We start from the raw sequence: 24,246 nt of genomic DNA, 5'->3' as shown, positions 1-24,246 counted from the left end.
AGATTCAGGCTCGTCCCTGGCCATGGCAGAACACTGACATTTCTGTCTTGCAGGAAATCACGCACAGAACGAGCAGTATGGCTGGTGGCATTGTCATGCTGGAGGGTCATGTCAGGATGAGCCTGCAGGAAGGGTACCACATGAGGGAGGAGGATGTCTTCCCTGTAACGCACAGCGTTGAGATTGCCTGCAATGACAGCAAGCTCAGTCTGATGATGCTGTGACATACCGCCCCAGACCATGACGGACCCTCCACCTCCAAATCGATCCTGCTCCAGAGTACAGGCCTTGGTGTAACGCTCATTCCTTTGACTATAAATGCGAATCCGACCATCACCCCTGGTGAGACAAAACCGCAACCCATCAGTGAAGAGCACTTTTTGCCAGTCATGTCTGGTCCAGCGATGGTGGGATTGTGCCCATAGGCGACGTTGTTGCTGGTGATGTCTGGTGAGGACCTGCCTTACAACAGGCCCACAAGCCCTCAGTCCAGGCTCTTTCAGCCTATTGCAGACATTCTGAGCACTGATGGAGGGATTGTGCGTTCCTGGTGTAACTCGGGCAGTTGTTGTTGCCATCCTGTAACTGTCGCGCAGGTGTGATGTTTGGATGTACCGATCCTGTACCGATCCTGTGGTCTGCCACTGCGAGGACAATCACCTGTCCATCCTGTCTCCCTGTATGGTTCATTGAACAAGCATGGAAAACAGTGTTTAAACGCTTTACAATGAAGATCTGTGAAGTTATTTAGATTTTTTACAAATTATCTTTGAAAGACAGGGTCCTGAAAAAGGGCCGTTTCTTTTTTTGCTGTGTTTATCTAGGAATAATATCTTAAGTTACTTAACTATCAAATGTATTATTCGATGACGACAAATAACAAGTCCACTATTGATAGTGATAGAACTAAGTAAAATAGTATTCGATTATACTCCACAGCTTTTTTCAAAAGTCTCTCTCTCTTGGTCTGAGATCCCTTTAGGTGCCTTTTGGCAAACTCCAAGCGGCCTTTTACTGAGGAGCGGCTTCCGTCTGGTCACACTATCATAAAGGCCTGATTGGTGGAGTTCTGCAGAGATGGTTGTCCTTCTTTGAAGGTTCTCCCATCTCCACAGAGTGAGCTTTGGGTTCTTGGTTACCTCCCTGACCAAGGCCCTTCTCCCCTGATTGCTCAGTTTGGAAGAGTCTTGGGGGTTCCAAACTTCTTCCATCTAAAAATGGAGGCCACTGTGTTCTTGGGGACCTTCAATACTGCATAATTTTCTTTGGTACCCTTCCCCAGATTTGTGCCTCGACACAATCCTGTCTCGGAGCTCTATGGACAATTCCTTCGACCTCATGGCTTGGTTTTGCTCTAACATGCACTGTCAACTGTGGGACCTTATATAGAAAGGTGTGTGCCTTTCCAAAGCATGTCCAATCAATTTAGTTGACCACAGGTGGACTCCAATCAAGTTGTAAAAACCTCTCGTGGATCAATGGAAACAGCATGCACCTGAGCTCAATTTTCAAGTCTCATAGCAAAGCGTCTGAATTCTTATGTAAATAAGGTGTTTTTTTATATACATTTGCAAACATTTCTGTTTTCGCTTTGTCATCATTGTCTTCTTCCGAAGAGGAGAGGCGAAAAGGATCAGAGGACCAATATGCGGCGTGGTAAGTGTTCATGGTTCTTTTAATACGTAAATGTACACATGAACAACTGACTACAAAAAACAAGAAACACAGAGACAGGAACAATCACCCACAAACACACAGTGAAACCCAGGCTACCTAAGTATGATTCTCAATCAGAGACAACTAATGACACCTGCCTCTGATTGAGAACCATACTAGGCCGAAACATAGAAATACCCAAATCATAGAAAAACAAACAGACTGCCCACCCCAACTCACGCCCTGACCATACTAAATAATGACAAAACAAAGGAAATAAAGGTCAGAACGTGACAATCATGGGGTATTTTGTGTAGATTGATGAGGAAATTGTTTTATTTATCGATTTTAGAATAATGCTGTAACGTAACAAAATGTGGAAAAAGTCAAGAGGTCTGAATACTTTCCGAATGCACTATGTAGTATACATTGTCCAACAAAATGCTTACTTGCAGGTTCCTTCTCGACAATGCATCAACATTAAGACATAAACAAAAATACAAATATGGGGGGGGGGGGGTGCAACTCAATATTAGGAATTGGTTTGTTACCTGTTCAGGTGTTACCAGTTCAGAATTACAGCCTTGACACTGCTACTCACGTATAATTTTCTGGTTTGTAACATTATATAGGAAGTGGAATGAGTGCACTGTGTTCAGGTTGTTTGGCAAAAGAGACAGCTCCCTGGCTCTCCCTAAATGGACCCAATAGGGATGATAAACTCAATACGCTGTTGCAAACTCACTGATGATGGATACTGATGGAACGTTGTTTGCTAAAACTTTCTAGAACTGTGTGTGTTTGTCTCTGTAACTTAGCTCACCAAATAATATTATTCATCTCCTGTTCAACATCATTCAATAAACAATCGATGAGTCTAGACGGGTTGTTCTATTATTATTGATTTATTTTGATTTAGATAATTAGCCCCTTAATCAACATAAATTAAATCTTAATGTATTTTTATATTTTTACTACATTACATTTAAAAAATGATTGTGTTGCCTTGTGTTACCTACTGTATATTTGAATGACAATTCAGGCTTTCCAGAAAGTAATTTGACTATTTACTTTGCATATATAATTAAGACAGAAAAGGTCATTGATAATATAGATTTTTTAAAATGATTAATAATTTACTTTAAACAAAACACATTTTTCTATAATAGCACAATTGACAGTATCTTCAGACTATTCTATTACATCCAGCAGGAACAGTAACACCAGTGACAAATCTGCAGAAAATATATAATATCTAAGATGGCGGCCACAGTTCAAACCAGTTCACAGTTCAAACCACAGTCCTTAAATTGTAAATAAATGACTTAATCATGTGATTTGATAAATTAGTTGAATCAAATTCCCTGTTCCCTTTAGTATAAACTGTGTAACACCAGTGACACATCTTAATGCTTCTCATGGAATTACCAAATTAATAATCAAGTTGCTAACATATGAAGAGAGAGTGCAGACTCACCATGTGCTTTTCATAACAGCCCCACCTCCAATTAACCTTTGACCCAGGAATTAGTTGGAAAGGATGTTTTTTTTTTTGGCTGTGGCTGTGGCTGTGGCATAAAACAATATATTTTAACTCAATAATATGTCACTAAACCACGACTCATGACCTGAGGGACAAGCCATTTTCATAATACTGACCGTGTTCTACAACAGGGTTTACCAAACTCTGTCCTGGGGCCCCACCTGGGTGTACGTTTTGGTTTTTGCCCTATCACTACAGAGCCGATTCAAATAACCAAAGAATGATCAAGCTTGGATTATTTTAATCAGCTGTGTAGTGCTGGGGCAAAAACCAAAACAAACGTACACCCAGGCGGGGCCCAGGACCGAGCTTGGGAAACCCTGTTCTACAATGTATACAATAATGTTTTGCAATGTAACTGTCTTACATATGTTTTATTAAAAATAATACCCTAAAATTAAAACAAAAATATATATTTTGTGTTATTATTTGACCTTTTTAAGTGATTTTCCAGGTGGTTAAGGCGGGCGACAGGAAAGCCACTATTTTTGTGGAATGATCCAGACATTATCAGACCAAATGAAAGGCCACAGTGCAACTATCAATGCAGTGTTTGTCCTTTATTTATTTCTTAGAAAGGAATACAATTTTCTCCAGCTCTTTGTACCTCTCTTCTCAAACATGTAACATAGTAATTTGAAGTACAAACCTTTGTTATTCATAACAATCATTCTGTCATTGTGAAAGCTATTGAAATATTCATACATTAATATATTCATGCTTCTATGCAATGAAGAGACTGAAAAATAAATGAGAGAATGTATTCATGTTTATAACATGTACAGTTGTGTAATATTAAACATCTTAAGTGGCATCAGGAGTCAGTAAAGGCAGATATTTCATACAAGTAGAACAATATTTGGTGCAAAAAACACCAAAATACAAATGGCCATCTATATGCAATCAGGATAAAAACATATTAAAGACATTTAAAAAATGACAAATGCATAATTGATTGGTAAAATAAATGTTCAGATACATAATTTCAATGTTCTAAAGTGCCTTATGGAAATAAGATTCAAATGATTGCATTTTATTTTGTATCGCTACATAATACTATTTAAAAAGCGCTGTGATACAATTACAAATGTGAGAATATCTACCTGGTCTCAGACCTTAAGCACAAAACATAAATATCCCTTTTCAAAACATGTATATGTTACAAAAAAATGGTGAAATGGGGTTAGAGAAAAATCTTTAATATAACGTATGCCATTTAGCAGATGCTTTTATACAATCTCACACGCACATACATTGTACGTATGGGTGGTCTCAGGAATTAAACTACCCCTGGCGTTACAAGCGCCATGCTCTACCAACTGAGCTACAAAGGACCTTGTGTCTCTTGTGTCTTCAACATGCATTCATACAACCACTCACACTCACCTACATACTGTACAAATACTCTTATCTGATTCCTCAGATCATGTGGTTTGATAGTATACCGTTGGTATAAGCGATACACGCACCACCATTTCATAAAGATAGCGTTCCTTGGTTTGAACTTTTTGATTAGGATGACATGCAGCTAGAGGTAGGAAGGCACTGTTAGAGATAGGTGCTTTCTCAGTGAGAGATTTCACATTGAGACATGTGACCTTGAATTGCAGATAAATGCCATTAGTAGGAGGAACATTTGATTGTTTACTGTTATTAACAATCTGTACTGATTGTGTGTGCAGGTACAGTGTGCTTCTTATACGGTAACCTAGAGAATTACTATTGGATATACACAGCCTAAGATGAAATGTAACCACTGCTTTGTGACACACTTAAGAAAAACAACCAACTTTGGCTTTGTCTCTTAACATCTTGTCCTTGTTTCAAGAGTCATTGCAGTATGGAACACTACATCCACTAGTGAATAGCTTCTCCTCTCTTCTTCAGCCTGGTCTTATAGACTAGAAGTAACATAGTAAATGTAAATTTGACACTTGTATGATATGTTATGTTTGGTATGGTTACATAAGACAGAAGGTTACTTAAGGTAAAAACAAAAGTAGGGTGGTTGGTCGGGATGCATGAGTAGGCCTATAACTTACTGTCTAGCAACCCAAAGGTTGTGTATTAAAATCTCATCACGGGCAACTTTTAGCTAATTAACAATTTTGCAGCTATTTACTACTTTTTAGCTACTTTGCAACTACTTAGCATGTTAGTTAACCCTTCCCCTAACCCAAACCCTTTAACCTAACTCCTAAGCTTATCCTTAACCCCTAACCCTAACCGTTAGCTTAGTTAACGCTAGCCACCTAGCTAACATTAGCGAGAACAAATTGGAATTCGTATCATATCATACGTTCAGCAAATTCTTAACATATTGTACAAATTACAATCCGTAACATATCGTATGAATTGTCATTCGTAATATATCATACGAAATGCATGACGGACATCCACAAACTAATTCATACCATACGAAATGTAACATATCATACTATTTTGTGTGTCCCGGAATTACGTTTACTATGTTACGTCTACCCCCGAGTCCAGGTTGTCCTTTTTGACCCTAACACTCACTCTCATGTCAGTTACTCTGGATTGAGATATCACAGATACAGTTTGACCTATCCCTGTAACAGTAGCCCATTGCAGAGTCAACCTTCCTTCTCTGTCTCTCCCGCTGTGTCTCTGCTCTGAGTGGGTTAGTGAAGGCATTGTGTCATGGCTTGCCGACCAGTCCTTGTAGGTAGAAGTTCCTTGCTGTTGTCTTGAGTTGTGCAGTCAGAGCAACACAACACAGCTGTTCTGTGTCCACTCACGCGCATAATACACACAAGTGTACAAACTCCAGCAGATTCCAACTCAACGGTATACTTGGACCGGTTTGTCCCTACACCTCTTTCTCTCCATTATTGTGAAAGGACGTCCGTCTCAAGTTCTCCTTGACCTTGACAAACTCTGGGGCTCTCACGGTCTCCTCTTTTTTCCCCTGCTCCTTCTCCAGCTGAATCAGAAACAAAAGGGAGTTTATTCAATCAATTTCGATTAGATTAAATTGTAAAAATCTCTATAGCAATATAATTGTATTGACCGATTGATGATCTCTCCTACCTCTTCTAGCTTCTCCTTCCTCTTGAGGAGCTCTTGTTCCAGAGGGGAGATCTTCTTTCTGGCCTCATCTTCCTCCTTCCTCTGCTTGATGATCTGTTCCCTCTTCCTGGCCTCCAAGACACGCTGCAGCTCCGGCTTAGACTCCATCCCAACACCGCCACTCCTGAGAGACAGAGAGAGAAGGTATTTACTAAGGTCATCTGCATTTTAATTTAACTTCAGTGTTTTCCTCTTGTCTCCAGCAGAGGGAACTCTAATCATGCTAAATGCTATGTTCTGATTTTGCTCTCTCAAACAATATCTTTTCCTCACCCAAAGCAGTGGTGTGTGGGTAAAATCACTGGCGGAAAAAAGCCATATTATAACCTGTGTGGATTGATAATTGCGTTGGTTGCTGTATCGTGTTAGTTAATATTGCTTGACAACATGATATACTGTTGAAGTCGGAAGTTTACATATACCTTAGCCAAATACATGTAAACTCAGTTTTTCACAATTCCTGACATTTAATCCTAGTAAAAATCCCCTTTTTTTTAGGTAAGTTAGGATCACCACTTTATTTTAAGAATGTGAAAAGTCAGAAAAATAGTAGAGAGAATGATTTATTTCAGCTTTTATTTATTTCATCACATTCCCAGTTGGTCAGAAGTTTACATACACTCAATTAGTATTTGGTAGCAATGCCTTTAAATTGTTTAACTTGGGTCAAACATTTTGGGTAGCTATCCACAAGCTTCCCACAATAATTTGGGTGAATTTTGGCCCATTCCTCCTGACAGAGCTGGCGTAACTGAGTCAAGTTTGTAGGCCTCCTTGCTAGCACACGCTTTTTCAGTTCTACCCACACATTTTATATGGGATTGAGGTCAGGGCTTTGTGATGGCCACTCCAATACCTTGACTTTGTTGTCCTTAAGCCATTTTGCCACAACTTTGGAAGTATGTTTGGGGTCATTGTCCATTTGGAAGACCCATTTGCGACCAAGCTTTAACTTCCTGACCGATGTCTTGAGATGTTCCTTCAATATATCCACATAATTTTCATTCCTCATGAAGCCATCTATTTTGTGAAGTGCACCAGTCCCTCCTGCAGCAAAGCACCCCCACAACATGATGCTGCCACCCCCGTGCTTCACAGTTGTGATGTTGTTCTTCGGCTTGCAAGCCTCCCCCAGTTCTATTTTTGTTTCATCAGACCAGAGGACATTTCTCCAAAAAGTACAATATTTATCCCCATGTGCAGTTGCAAACCTTAGTCTGGCTTTTTTTGGCGGTTTTGGAACAGTGGCTTCTTTCTTGCTGAGCGGCCTTTCAGGTTATGTCGATATAGGACTCGTTTTACTGTGGATATAGATACTTTTGTACCTGTTTCCCCCAGCATCTTCACAAGGTCCTTTGCTGTTGTTCTGGGATTTATTTGCACATTTCGCACCAAGGTACGTTAATCTCTAGGAGACCGAACGCATCTCCTTCCTTCCTTCCTACAGCTGCGTGGTCCCATGTTATTTATACTTGCGTACTATTGTTTGTACAGATGAACGTGGTCCCTTCTGGCGTTTGGAAATTGCTCCCAAGGATGAATCAGACTTGTAAAGGTCTACACTTTTTTTTCTGAGGTCTTGGCTGATTTCTTTCATTTTTCTCATCATGTCAAGCAAATAGGCCTTGAAATACATCCACAGGTACACCTCCAATTGAATCAAATTATGTCAATTAGCCTATCAGAAGCTTCTAAAGCCATGACATCATTTTATGAAGTTTTCTAAGCTCTTTAAAGGCACAGTTAACTTAGTGTATGTAAACTTCTGACCCACAGGAATTGTGATAGTGAATTGTAAGTTAAATAATCTGTCTATAAACAATTGTTGGAAAAATTACTTGTGTCATGCACAAAGTAGATGCCCTAACCGACTTGCCAAAACTGTAGTTTGTTAACAAGAATTTTGTGGAGTGGTTGAAAAACAAGTTTTAATGACTCCAACATATGTGTATGCTAACTTCCGACTTCAACTGTATAGGCCTATTGGCGGAGACAATAAGAAGACACAGTGAGCAGAATAAATTCAACATCTGTCCGGTGAAGTCCACAAACAGTTACGTGACATACAGCATGGTAGAGCAAGTTAATGTTTCCGACATTTTCAGACCACTAAATAACTATTGATTTAGAACCACAGAGTTACCGCAAGTTGCAAAGAAAACAAGAGCTGCCGCCACTCTTCCAGCACCATTACAACATCATCTAATCACCTATGCTTAGTCTAATAAAGTTACAACTAAAAGACACCAATAACGATTTACTCCAATCAAAGTAAGCTAAATATGATGTGGCTGTCCATGTTACTGATTTCAGTGTGTGTGTGTGTGTGTGTGTGTGTGTGTGTGTGTGTGTGTGTGTGTGTGTGTGTGTGTGTGTGTGTGTGTGTGTGTGTGTGTGTGTGTGTGTGTGTGTGTGTGTGTGTGTGTGTGTGCAAAGAAAAAACATGTTGACTCAGCCTACTTGTAGAGAAACGCCAACACCATCCTCCTCTTTTATGTTCCATAGACGGCAGTGGTGGAAAAAGTATCCAATTGTTATACTTAAGTAAAAGTAAAGATATCTTAATAGAAAATGACTGAAGTAAAAGTGACCCAGTAAAATACTACTTGAGTAAAAGTCTAAAAGTATCTGGTTTTAAATATTCTTAAGTATCAAAAGTAAATGTAATTGCTAAAATAAGTGTCAAAAGTCAAAGTAAAAGTATAAATCATTACAAATTCCTTATTAAGCAAACCAGATAGCCAGGGGAACACCCCGACACTCAGACAGCATTTACAAACTAAGCATTTGTGTTTAGTGAGTACGCCAGATCAGAGGCACTATGAATGACCAGGGATGTTCTCTTGATTAGTTCCATGAATTTAACTATTTTCCTGTCCTGCCAAGCATTGAAAATGTAACGAGTACTTTTGGGTGTCAGGGAAAATGAATGGAGTTAAAGTACATTATTTTATTTCGAAATGTAGTGAAGTAAAAGTAAAAATTGTCAAAAATATAAATATTAAAGTAATGTACAAATACCCCAAAAAACTACTTAAGTGGTACTTTAAAGTATTTTAACTTAAGTACTTTACACCACTGCTAAATGGTCTGTAACTCGGTCACACAGTACATACTTTTAGTTTTAGTTTTCCTATGCTTGCGCGCTAGCCTAACTGCCTTTCATGGGCAAGGATGCGCCAGCCCAGCTAGGTAACATTAGCCTAGTACATCTAACCACATGTTGCACTTCCATCCTCTCTGGCCAGGGGCACAATGTATGAATTAATGGTTTGATCAGAATCTGCGTTATAAATCACATGTAGATGCTACTATGGAGAATTAGGTAAAACCACAAGTCCAAATCCCTATATATATTCCTGTCTAATAAGGCCCAATTTCAGCTAGCTAGCTAGCCACCTGAGGACAGCAACACAACGAGACGCAACAATTCAAGTTTTTTTCTGTCAATGACATTTGGCTTCAGATGTAATGTGATTGGTGTGAAGCCAAATCCAAACTGGCTTCCCTTTTTTTTGGTGTGCCAGGACTATTCACAGCTGAGCTCACTCAGTTTATCTCAACGCTGATTGGCTATATTTGATATATTTTGCTATCAAGGGAGGCCAAATGCTTGCTGACAACAGTGTCATACCCTTTTTGACCTGACGGCGTCAGCTAGATGGGCTACACATACTGAGACAGAGGGGGCACTGTTTTGTTAGTTCGGATGCTTTCTCCGGTGAGATACTGTATATTCAGCCTCTTGCGATTTGAAGGACATTTATCAAACTCAGAGAGATCAAAACAATTATTGTGTATGTTTTTTTTCTTTTTTTTTTCTTGGTCAAATATTTGGGGAAACCTGGCTCCCCTTGACATCCATAAATACAAACCACTGCTCACCCATAGATTTTTTTTTTAGGATTCAATTATATTAATATGACAAAAATAAAATGCAAAAGGATTATGTTGCATTTTAGCAAATAACAATTGCATAGAAGTAAAGCTTATTTCCCTGCTCATAAATGCTCCTGTAGTCCTAACAAGGGCTACGGGACTTGTAATCCACAGACCGGTGTTTGTCTCTGAATCTCTATGGTGATGCCAGATTAATTAGGATCCTGTTTTCTTATTAGACAGAAAAAGACAGCAGGAAACACACCGCTGAGGTTTGGTGGTGGGACCCTTGTTTTGTTTTATCCGAAAGGAAGAAAACCATCTTTCTCAATTGTTAATCAACTTTGAGTTTATTCAATCACAGCATATGGCCTCTAAAACTAATCAAGAATTCATTCAATATCTCCCCCCAATATCTCACATCAGACCTCTTCAGAGTGAAATGCCATTATACTCAGGATAAGATAGAAAGTGTTGAGCTCTCTTTGTAACCCTCCTCTCCTCTTTGAGACTGCTAATTAAATTCATGTAGTGCCTTTGGCCCCCTTAGGGAGGTGCAGTCACCGTATTTTTTGTTTGGTAGAGAGGGAGGGCTGCTATATACACACACACACACACACAGTTTATAGCAGTAGCCTGTGTACTGTAGATAGTTTATGAAAGAAACACACTACCAAAAAATCTGTAGAAGGTATAGTTTGATCGCCAAGCACAGGACAAGAATAGCACAGTGAAAGGGCTGATATTTGAGTCCACTATATTACTTTCTGGTTGCTGTCATCCATAGGCCTATTCATAACATACTCTGGGACCTCTGACTCCTCTATACCTTCTCACTGCTCTAAAATCAATAGACAGTCCTTTCTTACTACTCAGCATTGTAAACGGCATTGACATTTGAAACAAAACATGTTTTTTTCTGTGTTGTGGTCCATGCTTTTTTCCCTCTTTCAACTTACATCTACCACCTCAGACATCAATGCTCAATGACACAAAAAATACTTATCTAGAGTGAGAGAGTGAACGAGAGAGGTAGCGAAACAGCAATCAGAGAAAATGGAGACCACTCAGTAAGAGAGAGAAAGACTGTTCAAGTTGATGACCTGCACTCCCATCACAGTGGTGTGGCTGATCTCCCAGCGCTGTAAGGGCTCTCTCTCTGTCATGGTGCCCAATACAGATGGCCTGTTCTGGGCTTTGACTCTCATAGCCATACCCCTCTTAGCACTAGTAGCAGTGCCAACCCAAGCCCAGCAGATACATGTAGATGCTTAATTGAAAGCATGACACCCTGCCAGCTTACCTCTGAATGCGTGTGTGTAGGTTGTACAGTTTAAACTACGGTCCTATTCAATGTTGACTTAATATCTATCAATGTGCTCAATTTCATAAAAAGGTAAATGAATAACATTCATGAAACTGAATTTCACTATAAATTCAAGTACATTCAAGTAAATTCAAGCACATGTGATGGTGAATGCATACTAAAAAGATTTACACCAAGTGTGATGTTTAATTATTTTCAGAAGGAAATATCAAGAGGATCAGGTAAGTGATAAAACAGTCAAATAACAATATCGAAATGTCACTATCAATCATGTTACTAGTATGCAAATCAGACACCTTTCAGCATGGAATAAACATCAAGGTAGGAATTCCGATAAGAATCATGTGTGTAATAAATAAATAATCATAATTTGGCAGTACGTCCAACCGGCCTCACAACTACAGACCACGTGTAACCACGCCAGCCCAGGTCCTCCACATCCGGCTTCTTCACCTGCGGGATTGTCTGACCAGCCACCCGGACAGCTGATGAAACTATGGATTTGTACAACTGAAGAATTTCTGCACAAACTGTCAGGAACGGACTCAGGGAAACTCATCTGCATGCTTGTCGTCCTCACCAGGGTCTTGACCTGACTGCAGTTTGGCATCGTAACCGACTTCAGTGGTCAAGTAAAGTGTGCTCTTCACAGAAGAATCACAGTTTCAACTGTACCGGGCAGATGGCAGATAGTGTGTATGGCATCGTGTAGGCGAGCAGTTTGCTGATATCAACCTTGTGAACAGAGTGCCACATGGTGGCAGTGGGGTTATGGTATGGGCAGGCAAAAGCTATGGACAACGAACACAATTGCATTTTATCGATGGCAATTTGAATGCACAGAGATACCGTGACGAGATCCTGAGGACCATTGCCGTGCCATTCATCCGCCACCATCTCCTCATGTTTGCACAGCCCCATGCCACAAGGATCAGTATACAATTCCTGGAAGCTGAAAATGTCCCAGTTCTTCCATGGCTTGCATACTTAGACATTTCACCCATTGAGCATGTTTGGAATGCTCTGGATTGATGTGCATGACAGCGTGATCCAGTTCCTGCCAATATCTAGCAACTTCGCACAGCCACTGAAGAGGAATGGGACAACATTCCACGGGACAACATTCCACAGGCCACAATCAACAGCCTGATCAAATCTTTGCAAAAGAGATGTGTTGCGCTGCATGAGGCAAATGGGACCACTATTGTTTTCACTATATATTTTACCTCTTGGGGATGTCATTCGAAAACATAATGTTAACTTTCACTGCTATGCGGATGAGACACAGCTGTACATTTCAATGAAACATGGTGAAGCCCCAAAATTGCCCTCGCTAGAAGCATGTGTTTCAGACATATTACCTTTATTTTACTAGGCAAGTCAGTTAAGAACAAATTCTTATTTTCAATGACGGCCTAGGAACAGTGGGTTAACTGCCTGTTCAAGGGCAGAACGACAGATTTTGTACCTTGTCAGCTCGGGGATTTGAACTTGCAACCTTTCGGTTACTAGTCCAATGCTCTAACCACTAGGCTACACTGCCGCCCCATAAGGAAGTGGATGGCTGCAAACGTTCTACTTTTAAACTCGGACAAAACAGAGATGCTTGTTCTAGGTCCCAAGAAACAAAGAGATCTTCTGTTGAATCTGACAAATAATCTTAATGGTTGTACAGTCGTCTCAAATAAAACTGTGAAGGACCTCGGTGTTACTCTGGACCCTGATCTCTCTTTTGAAGAACATATCAAGACCATTTCAAGGACAGCTTTTTTCCATCTACGTAACATTGCAAAAATCAGAAACCTTCTGTCCAAAAATTATGCAGAAAAATTAATCCATGCTTTTGTCACTTCTAGGTTAGACTACTGCAATGCTCTACTTTCTGGCTACCCAGATAAAGCACTAAATAAACTTCAGTTCGTGCTAAATACGGCTGCTAGAATCCTGACTAGAACCCAAAAAATGTATCATATTACTCCAGTGCTAGCCTCCCTACACTGGCTTCCTGTCAAAGCAAGGGCTGATTTCAAGGTTTTACTGCTAACCTACAAAGCATTACATGGGTTTGCTCCTACCTATCTCTCTGATTTGGTCCTGCCGTACATACCTACACGTACACTACGGTCACAAGACGCAGGCCTCCTAATTGTCCCTAGAATTTCTAAGCAAACAGCTGGAGGCAGGGCTTTCTCCTATAGAGCTCCATTTTTATGGAACGGTCTGCCTACCCATGTCAGAGACGCAAACTCGGTCTCAACCTTTAAGTCTTTACTGAAGACTCATCTCTTCAGTGGGTCATATGATTGAGTGTAGTCTGGCCCAGGAGTGGAAAGGTGAACGGAAAGGCTCTGGAGCAACGAACCGCCCTTGCTGTCTCTGCCTGGCCAGTTCCCCTCTTTCCACTGGGATTCTCTGCCTCTAACCCTATTACAGGGGCTGAGTCACTGGCTTACTGGGGCTCTCTCATACCGTCCCTGGGAGGGGTGCATCACCTGAGTGGGTTGAGTCACTGATGTGATCATCCTGTCTGGGTTGGCACACCCCCTTGGTTTGTGCCGTGGCGGAGATCTTTGTGGGCTATACTCAGCCTTGTATCAGGATGGTAAGTTGGTGGTTGAATATGTCCCTCTAGTGGTGTGGGGGCTGTGCTTTGGCAAAGTGGGTGGGGTTATATCCTTCCTTTTTGGCCTTGTCCGGGGTTGTCCTCGGATGGGGCCACAGTGTCTCCTGACCCCTCCTGTCTCAGCCTCCAGTATTTATGCTGCAGTAGTTTGTGTCGGGGGGCTAGGGTCAGTTTGTTATATCTGGAGTACTTCTCCTGTCCTATTCAGTGTCCTGTGTGAATTTAAGTGTGCTCTCTCTAATTCTCTCTTTCTCTCTTTCTTTCTCTCTCTCGGAGGACCTGAGCCCTAGGACCATGCCTCAGGACTACCTGACATGATGACTCCTTGCTGTCCCCAGTCCACCTGGCCGTGCTGCTGCTCCAGTTTCAACTGTTCTTCCTTATTATTATTGGATCATGCTGGTCATTTATGAACATTTGAACATCTTGGCCATGTTCTGTTATAATCTCCACCCGGCACAGCCAGAAGAGGACTGGCCACCCCACATTGCCTGGTTCCTCTCTAGGTTTCTTCCTAGGTTTTGGCCTTTCTAGGGAGTTTTTCCTAGCCACCATGCTTCTACACCTGCATTGCTTGCTGTTTGGGGTTTTAGGCTGGGTTTCTGTACAGCACTTTGAGATATCAGCTGATGTATCAAATAAATTTGATTTGATTTTCACACCAGCTACTGACTTCTTTTCTGATCCATGCCCCTACCTTTTTTAAAGATATCTGTGACCAGCATGTCTGTATTCCCAGTCATGTGAAATCCATAGAGTAAAGTAAATCTCTGATTTACTTACATGAAGTGTAACTGAGTAAAATCTTAGAAATAGTTTTAAGTTGCGTTTATATTTTTCTTTCGTGTATTTGAGAAATATTTATCTTTCTCCAAAAATATATAATATTACAAAGGCGAAGGTAATAGTGCAACTTACCTCTGATCGCATCTGGCTAGGAACCTACAAACAAAAATCTCCTCAATAGTGAAGACATGCACTTCTCTTCAAGAGCCGTGGTTGAGATACGGGGTTTGACAGACAACTTTGAAAGCCAATGGACTATTTTGAATGGTCAAGGGTTCGTGAAACGTTCATAAAGACATAAAGGGGAACCAATGGTATCGATTCATGTAAAAAATCATATTAATGTAAATCACATAATTTGAAGTTACGAGGTTTTCATCCGACAGCGACTATATCATAATATAAATCTATATAACTGAAGTGATATGGTAAAATGTAACGGAGTAAAAATAAGTTACTTCCTTCAGAAATTACTTGAGTAAGAGTGCAAGTGCAGCCCACAGAGAGTAACTAGAAAAGTATTAGATCCTCCAAGAATGTGCTTAAGTACATGTAACCACCTCTGGCTAGCAGCTAGCAGTAAAGCTGGCTAGCAGTCCAATCGATCAAAACATTCTAAAGTAAGCACTACGTGATCAAGGGATACCACAGTGTGTAGTATAGTATTCTACAGTATACTAAAACATTCTATATTAAGCACTACACAATCAAGGGGGATACTACAATGTGTAGTATAGGGATACTACAGTGTATAGTATTCTCCAGTATACTACTCAATTCTATAGTAAGCACCACACAATCGAGGGATACTACAGCGTGTAAAGTATTCTACAGTATACTACAAAATTCTAAAGTAAGCAGCACTACATGATTGAGGGATACTAGAGTGTGTAGTATAGTACACTACAGTATACTACAAAAGTCTGTAGTATGCACTACATGTTTGAGGGATACTACAGTGTGGAGTATAGGATTCTACGGTGTACTACAGTTTTACTACAGGATTCTATAGAATTCTAAATGAAGTACTATAGTATTCTATAGTAAACTGTAGTATTTTATGTGGGAAGATATTGGATACTGTAAATTAGACTTGAATGCCCTGCTATATTTATCTATTAACATTTATGTTTTATATTCTTCCCATTTCTCACAGTAATTACACTCCAGGTTTTAGTGTACTGTGTCTTTCTCTCTGTCAGATCAATACTAGGATGTGGATATATTCGATAAGAGTCATATTACTAGAAGATAGACAGACAGCAGACATGACATGCATGTCCTTTTCTACCAGATTTGCTTCACAATTAATGATTTATTAGTAGACTAGTGGGTTATGACTGATTGGTCTGGCTCTTCTGTAGGATATTGTTATTATAACCTATTTAGCGCCTGACTGATTAACTGACCAATGCTACAGAGTAAACAAGTTCAGATACAGGTCAGACACACCACACAGATAAGTCGGGAAATTATCGTACTGTAGAGAGATTACAGAAAGGGAAGTTAAGAGTAGATAAGGGAGATATTTGCCTGTTGTATACTGCATTCCATATTCCTGGAAATTGGGTTTCCACGCAATGGCAATCTTTGACATTCTGTGGCATTCTACGGCATTCTACAATGACAAACAAGAAGAACACTAGCAGAATGTCATTTTTACTTCCAGAGCCTGGTTTTCTATGGGCCTACTCTTCAATGGCAGTGAAACAGCAGGGCTGGAGGGGCATAAACGGTCCTCTGTTGCCCACTCTCTTAAGGGTCTGAGTTCCCACTGTCACTTCATGGAGGTTTGGAGTACTGGAGCCATGGGGATTTGCCCAGATCCCAACAACTCAGTGATAGGGACAGGATCGTGGTGGGCTGTCACCTAGCAACAACTGGCTTCTAATGGGCCTGCTAATTAAAGAGATGTTGATCAAGAGAGACAGACGACAGGCTTCAATGGAGAGAAAAAACTGCTCTGTTTGGGTAGTTGCTATTTGATATGCCATACACTGTCTGTGCAGTATTTATTTAGAATGGCATTTTTCTTTCATATTCGTAGGAGTAAAAGAATAACAACTGAGTCTAGGATTGGTTAAAACTTTGGGTGTTAACACAAATATGAACTATATATGATCACTGGCTTGTTTTGCCATAGCTTAGCAGCAGTATAAAGTTGAACCACACTTTTCTGTTCACGCCACCACTATTGCAATCACAGCTGGACTTGTGATGAACTTGCAAATTATTTCTAAATGCTGGCATGTTTTTCTTCATACCAAACTCCAAACAGAGCTGATTCTTTGTAGCCCATTTAGAATTCCTATTTGAGACATTTTAAATAGGGGGTGTTTTTCCCTTCCATCCCCCATACCCAAACCTGGAATGCTGAAAATATCCTGCTTCCTTAGTTTAAAGGGAGGCATCTGCTGCTTTGAACAGTCCTCTTACTTCCAGTGCTGCAGTAGCTAGCTAAATATTTCTGGAACTTTTAAGTGTACTTACTAGCCTATGTTGTGAGTGGATGACCAATACCACTTTCAGAAAGCATTTTAGAGGGGCAGTGTAAGAGAGAGGGTAAATGGGAATGCTGCCTACGATCACAATTTGTTTAGATCATTATGACCCTTTTTAAACATATCCTTTCTGTTTGTTATGTTGTTACAATACAGTACCTTTGGATTATATAAATGAGAAGCTAGATTACACCTTTGTAATCTGACCTTTCATGACTAATGTTTATGTTTTAGAATATACTTCGCCTTTTATATAAATCCATACATGTTGAGGCATGTACAGTGATCACTAGAAATCCTGTATTTCTTTATTTACGTAATGCCATGATATGGGTATGTGCCTAAAATATCATATCATATTATGGTCGAATTACGGTCGGAAATATCCATCCTCTGTGATATAATATAAGTATATGTGCGGCAAAACATTACAGAGGGCTTGGCTGAGAATTCTGAATGACTTGTCAGGTTGACTGTCTGTGTGCACACACAGATGCATAAACATGCAAACAAGCACAGTGTAAGTGTTGAAATCATACCAATAGCTAGATTGCTGGATAATGAGCTAAATCAGCTGTTAGTTTTAGATCTTGTATGGGACTCTGTTGGGTGGGAGTTGTACCGTTTCTGGCTCATGAGCAGCTCTCGGTGGAGCTCCTGGTGGCTTTTGGAGGCTTTCACTGGATTAAGGAGCTTTTTGGGCTTGATGAGATCATCATCTCCCTCCATGTAATCTGGCTGGGGGACATAGCCAGCCACGGGGGGCTGGTCCCTGTGAGGGTAGTCCTGAGGTGGGTGGTTCCCATCCTGCCTGGGCTGCTGCTCCCACTGTAGGTCCGCATAGGCTGACGCTGAATGACAGAGAGGAGGAGAGAGGGTGGGACAGGAGAAATGGACAGAGAAAGACACCAGTGTTAGTGATTAAGAAACAAACAGTGGAAACGTATCCTAGAAATTGAGGCGTGACTGAAGGTAACAGGAAGGTGCCCATAGCAGAGGTTCCAAAGTCCCATCATGGGGAAATCTCTGGATCCTGCTCATTTTCACACAGTAGCCGGGCAGCAGCTGAGCAAGGGCAGATGAGCCACCAGGCACTTGGCTCCATTTGTGTTCTTTAGAGCTAGAGGAAATTCCATATCCCCTTTCCCCTCTCTGCTGTGGGTTGAGATGCTGACACACTAGGATACACCTTCTTTGCTCACTGTAAACCATACACGCAAGCAACCCCCTTTGGGAATGTCATGTTCACCGAGCTTTAACTTTTTGCGTCAATTATTAGGTACTCCATAAAGGTGGGGCAACTACCACTCATTCCCTCAGTGACATCTGTGACGTGCATGGGATTTAGTCATTCTGCAGCACTCTCAATGGAAGTGATAGGATCATTCATAGAATGCTGGTTCCGTCGTTAGGATGTGAATGGTCCCATCAGAACATACAAAGATACATTCAAGCATAGACATGGTTTCGTAATGTCTGTACCAAATGTCCCAGCCCATTGTATTTTCCATATTTCAGTGGGTTTTGTTCCATCAGAACAGACAGATTAAGAGGCACCTGATCTGTGCTAGAGTGTTTCTGGAGAGAGATCAGATGTCATACGCAAGCAGGCCAGCTCAGAACAATGACTCTTTCTCAAGTGCAACCAGATACCATCTCTGCTACTTAATATTTCAGAAAAATGAAATGAGCTGTGGTTGTCTTGTCCCAGCTCTTCCCAATCAGGGCTAGTGGCAGGTTGTTGATAGGCTGGAGCCAACAGGAGATGATTTGTGCATCAACACATTTTAGATGGAAAAATATATCTGGTTCCTGTGTTGCATTAGCAAATACAGGTAATTGAATTCAGGCCATTGCTTGAAATGCTAGTTGGGCCATTTTGTTTATCTGCCTCATTCTCATTCTCTCACAGCAGATTGACAACTACAGTAAAATTATTGCTTTTTAGCCATGTACAGTGCAGTAACTTGCAGTAACTCTGAAGGAACAATAGCAGAAACATGTGATCCAGGCTGTGTCATTTGTCTGAGGATTAATAGGGCATTAGGGAGAGCACAGGGAGAATGCAATTCATAGAGAGGGAAAGATAGAAAGTAATAGAAAGAGAGAAAGCAATACAGAGGAGGAAATGAAAGAGAAAGTAATCAAAAGAAAGAGAGGAATACACAGAGCGCTGGAGATAACAGAAGTATTACAATGAAAGAGACAGGGGAACGGAGAGAGACAGGATAAAAAGGTCATAAAAGAAAGTGAGCAACAGAAAGGGAGGGACACATAGAAAGAAATAGAACGAGAGAGAGAGAGAAAGAGAAGCCCAGGGTAATTGGGTTTTTATGAGTGCTGGTCCAGCAATGCAGACTCACTGTAATCACAGATGCCTTCTAATGCCTTGGATGTAAATTGTAAATGGAGGGAGAGGTTTCTAAAGCAGTAGCGATGTCTAAAGCAGCTTACTGTGCTGCAGCTCTCCGCTGGATCCCTACACAATCACTATTACTCATACCCTCTCTATGGCTATACTGTAACACTTACAGGACATACTAATGAACATGCATGCTGCGAGTATGTATTGTACTGTTTGTACCGAATTACAATTTTTATTATATGTTACGAATTTGCTGAATTTACAATATGTTACAAATTCTGGCTAATGTTAGCTAGGCTAGGGGTTAAGGTTAGGGTTAAGTTCAGGAGTTATGTTAGGGTTAGAAAAGGGTTAGCTAAAAAGGTTCAAATCAAATCAAATATTATTTGTCACGTGCGTATTCGCCTTATAGTGAAATGCTTACTGAAGCTTCATTAAATTGTACCCACAAAACACCAGTCTCAACATCAACAGTGAAGAGGCGACTCCGGGATGCTGGCCTTCTAGGCAGAGTTCCTCTGTCCAGTATCTGTGTTCTTTTGCCCATCTTAATCTTTTATTTTTATTGGCCAGTCTGAGATATGGCTTTTTCTTTGCAACTCTGCCAATAAGGCCAGCAACCCAGAGTCGCCTCGTCACTGTTGACATTGAGACTGGTGTTTTGCGGGTACAATTTAATGAAGCTGCCAGTTGAGGACTTGTGAGGCGTCTGTTTCTCAAACTAGACAGTTGTGCACTGGGGCCTCCCACTCCTCTTTCTTTTCTGGTTAGAGACAGTTTGTGCTGTTCTGTGAACGGAGTAGTACACAGCGTTGCACGAGATCTTCAGTTTCTTGGTAATTTTTCGCATGGAATAGCCCAAATTTCTCAGAACAAGAATAGACAAATGAGTTCCAGAAGAAAGTGCTTTGTTTCTGGACATTTTTAGCCTGTAATCAAACCCACAAATGCTGATGCTCCAGATACTCGACTTGTCTAAAGAAGGCCAGTTTTATTGCTTCTTTAATCAGGACAACAGTTTTCAGCTGTGCTAACATAATTTCAAAAGGGTTTTCTTGTCACGTTCTGACCTTTATTTCCTTTGTTTTGTATTTAATTAGTATGGTCAGGGCGTGAGTTGGGTGGGCAGTCTATGTTTGTTTTTCTATCATTTGGGTATTTCTATGGTTCGGCCTAGTATGGTTCTCAATCAGAGGCAGGTGTCATTAGTTGTCTCTGATTGAGAATCATACTTAGGTAGCCTGGGTTTCACTGTGTGTTTGTGGGTGATTGTTCCTGTCTTTGTGTTTTGCACCAGATGGGACTGTTTTAGGTTTTCTCACATTTGTTGTTTTTGTTAGTTATCTCATGTGTAGTTTCTTTATAAATTAAAAGAATATGAATAACCACCACGCTGCGCTTTGGTCCACCTCTTCTTCAGATGAAGAAAACCATTACATTTCTAATGATCAATTCGCCTTTTAAAATGATAAACTTGGCTTAGCTAACACAATGTGCCATTGGAACATAGGAGTGATGGTTGCTGATAATGGGCCTCTGTACGCCTACGTAGATATTCCATAAAAAATCAGCTGTTTCAAGCTACAATAGTCATTTATCAGTTCATACTGTTAGGTGACCTAAACTGGGATATGCTTAACACCCCGGCTGTCCTACAATCTAAACTAGATGCCCTCAATCTCACACAAATTAAAACACTTCAGCGAGCAGGCCTTTCTAATCGACCTGGCCCGGGTATCCTGGAAGGATATTGACCGCATCCCGTCAGTAGAGGATGCCTGGTGGCTCTTTAAAAGTGCTTTCCTCACCATCATAAATTAATAAGCATGCCCCATTCAAAAATCATAGAACTAAGAACATATATAGCCCTTGGTTCACCCCAGACTTAACTGCCCTTGACCAGCACAAAAACATTCTGTGGCATTCTGCATAAGCATCAAATAGCCCCTGCGATATGCAACTTTTCAGGGAAGTCAGGAGCCAATATACATAGTCAGTTAGGAAAGCTAAGGCTAGCTTTTTCAAACAGAAATGTGCATCCTGTAGCACTAATTCCAAAAGGTTTTGGTACACTGTAAAGTCTGTGGAGAATAAGAGCACCTCCTCCCAGCTGCCCACAGCACTGAGGCCAGGAAACACTGTCACCACCGATAAATCTACGATAATCAATCAATTCAATAAGCATTTTTTAGGGCTGGCCATGCTTTCCACTTGGCTACCCCTACCCCGGCTAACTGCTCTGCACCCCCTGCAGCAACATGCCCAAGGCCCTTTCGCTTCTCCTTCACCCAAATCCAGACATCTGATGTTCTGAAAGAGCTGCAAAATCTGGATCCCTACAAATCAGCTGGGCTAGACAAACTGGACCCTGTCTTTCTAAAATTATCCGGCAAAATTGTTGAAACCCCTATTACTAGCCTGTTCAACCTCTCTTTCATATTGTCTGAGATCCCCGAAGATTGGAATGCTACCGCTGTCACCCCCCTCTTCAAACTGTTACAGACCTATATTCATCCTGCTCTGACTTTCTAAAATATTCTTAAGCCAAGTTAACAAACAGATCACAGACCATTTCGAATCCCACCGTACCTTCTCCACAATGCAATCTGGTTTCCGAGCTGGTCAAGGGTGCACCTCAGCCACGCTCAGGGTCCTAAATGATATCATTACCGCCATCAATAAAAGAGTACAGTACTGTGCAGCCGTCTTCATCGACATGGCCAAGGCTTTCGACTCTGTCAATCACCGCATTCTTATCGGCAGACTCAACAGCCTTGGTTTCTCAAATTATTGCCTTGCCTGGTTCACCAACTACTTCTCAGATAGAGTTCAGTGTGTCAAATTGGAGGACCTGTTGTCCGGACCTCTGGCAGTCTCTATGGGTGTGCCACAGGGTTCAATTCTCTGGCCGACTCTTTTCTCTGTATACTGTATATCAATTATGTTGCTCTTGCTGCTGGTGATTCTCTGATCCACCTCTACGCAGATGACACCATTCTGTATACTTCTGGCCCTTCTTTGGACACTGTGTTAACTAACCTCCAGACGAGCTTCAATGCCATACAACTCTCCTTCCGTGGCCTCCAACTGCTCTTAAACGCAAATAAAACTAAATGCATGCTATTCAACCGATCATGGCCCGCACCTGCCCGCCCATCCAGCATCACTACTCTGGACGGCTCTGACTTAGAATACGTGGATAACTACAAATACCTAGGTGTCTGCATAGACTGTAAACTCTCCTTCCAGACTCACATTAAGCATCTCCAATCAAAAATTTTATCTAGAATCGGCTTCCTATTTCACAACAAAGCTTCCTTCACTCATGCTGCCAAACATACCCTCGTAAAACTGACCATCCTACCGATCCTTGACTTTGGCGATGTCATCTATAAAATAGCCTCCAACACTACTGGATGTAGTCTATCACAGTGCCATCCGTATTGTCACCAAAGCCCCATATACTACCCACTACTGCGACCTGTATGCTCTCGTTGGCTGGCCCTTGTTTCATACTCGTCGCCAAACCCACTGGCTACAGGTTATCTACAAATCTCTGCTAGGTAAAGCCCCGCCCTATCTCAGCTCGCTGGTCACCATAGCAGCACCCACTCGTAGCACGCATTCCAGCAGGTATATCTCACTGGTCACCCCCAAAGCCAATTCCTCCTTTGGTCGTCTTTTGTTCCAGTTCTCTGCTGCCACTAACCGGAATGAACTGCAAAAATCACTGAAGCTGGAGATTCCCATCGCCCTCACTAGCTTTAAGAACCAGCTGTCAGAGCAGCTCACAGATCACTGCACCTGTTCATAGCCCATCTATATACAGCCCATCTATATACAGCCCATCTATCTACCTCATTCCCATACTGTATTTATTTATTTTGTTCCTTTTGCACCACAGTATCTCTTCTTGAACATCCATCTTTTGCACATCTACCATTCCAGTTTTAATTGCCATATTGTAATTACTTCGCCACCATGGCCTATTTATTGCCTTAACTCACTTATTTGACCTTATTTGCTCTCACTGTATATTTTTTCTACTGTATTATTGACTGTATGTTTTGTTCGTTCCATGTGTAACTCTGTTGTTGTATGTGTCGAACTGCTATGCTTTATCTTGGCCAGGTCGCAGTTGCAAATGAGAACTTGTTCTCAACTAGCCTACCTGGTTAAATAAAGGTGAAATAAAAAATAAAAAATAAAATCCGACGAGCGTTGGAGCCGGTGTAGTACGATTCAATCTTAGTCCTGTATTGATGGTTCGTCGGATGGCGTAGCGGGGTTTCTTTCAAACTGCTTGAGTCACGCTCCTTGAAATCGGCAGCGCTACCCTTTAGCTAGGGGTGGAAGTTGCCTGTAGTCCATGGCTTCTAGTTGGGGTATGTACATACAGTCACTGTGGGGACGACATCATCGATGCACTTATTTATGAAGCCAGTGACTGATGTGGTGTAATCAATGCCATCG

At 41.1% G+C, this 24,246-nt stretch overlaps 1 protein-coding gene across 2 annotated transcripts in view; it reads right to left on the bottom strand.

Annotated features, from left to right (window-relative positions):
• Positions 1-3,735: 3,735 nt before the first annotated feature.
• The window catches only part of LOC109907514 (protein FAM107B), a 46,682-nt gene continuing 26,171 nt past the window's right edge, over positions 3,736-24,246 (bottom strand). For both annotated transcript variants that reach the window (XM_020505552.2, XM_020505631.2), the window contains 3 exons: positions 18,031-18,259; positions 6,254-6,416; positions 3,736-6,146 (listed from right to left, as the gene is read on the bottom strand). In XM_020505552.2, the coding sequence (XP_020361141.1) occupies positions 6,033-6,146; positions 6,254-6,416; positions 18,031-18,259 (506 nt within the window). In that variant the 3' untranslated portion in view covers positions 3,736-6,032. The remainder of the gene's footprint in view (positions 6,147-6,253; positions 6,417-18,030; positions 18,260-24,246) is intronic.

The sequence above is a fragment of the Oncorhynchus kisutch genome, linkage group LG1, assembly GCF_002021735.2.
Source record: "Oncorhynchus kisutch isolate 150728-3 linkage group LG1, Okis_V2, whole genome shotgun sequence".
Classification (NCBI taxonomy): domain Eukaryota; kingdom Metazoa; phylum Chordata; class Actinopteri; order Salmoniformes; family Salmonidae; genus Oncorhynchus; species Oncorhynchus kisutch.
The sequence above is the reverse complement of the archived record's forward strand: the minus strand, read 5'-3'. Positions and strand labels throughout refer to the sequence as shown.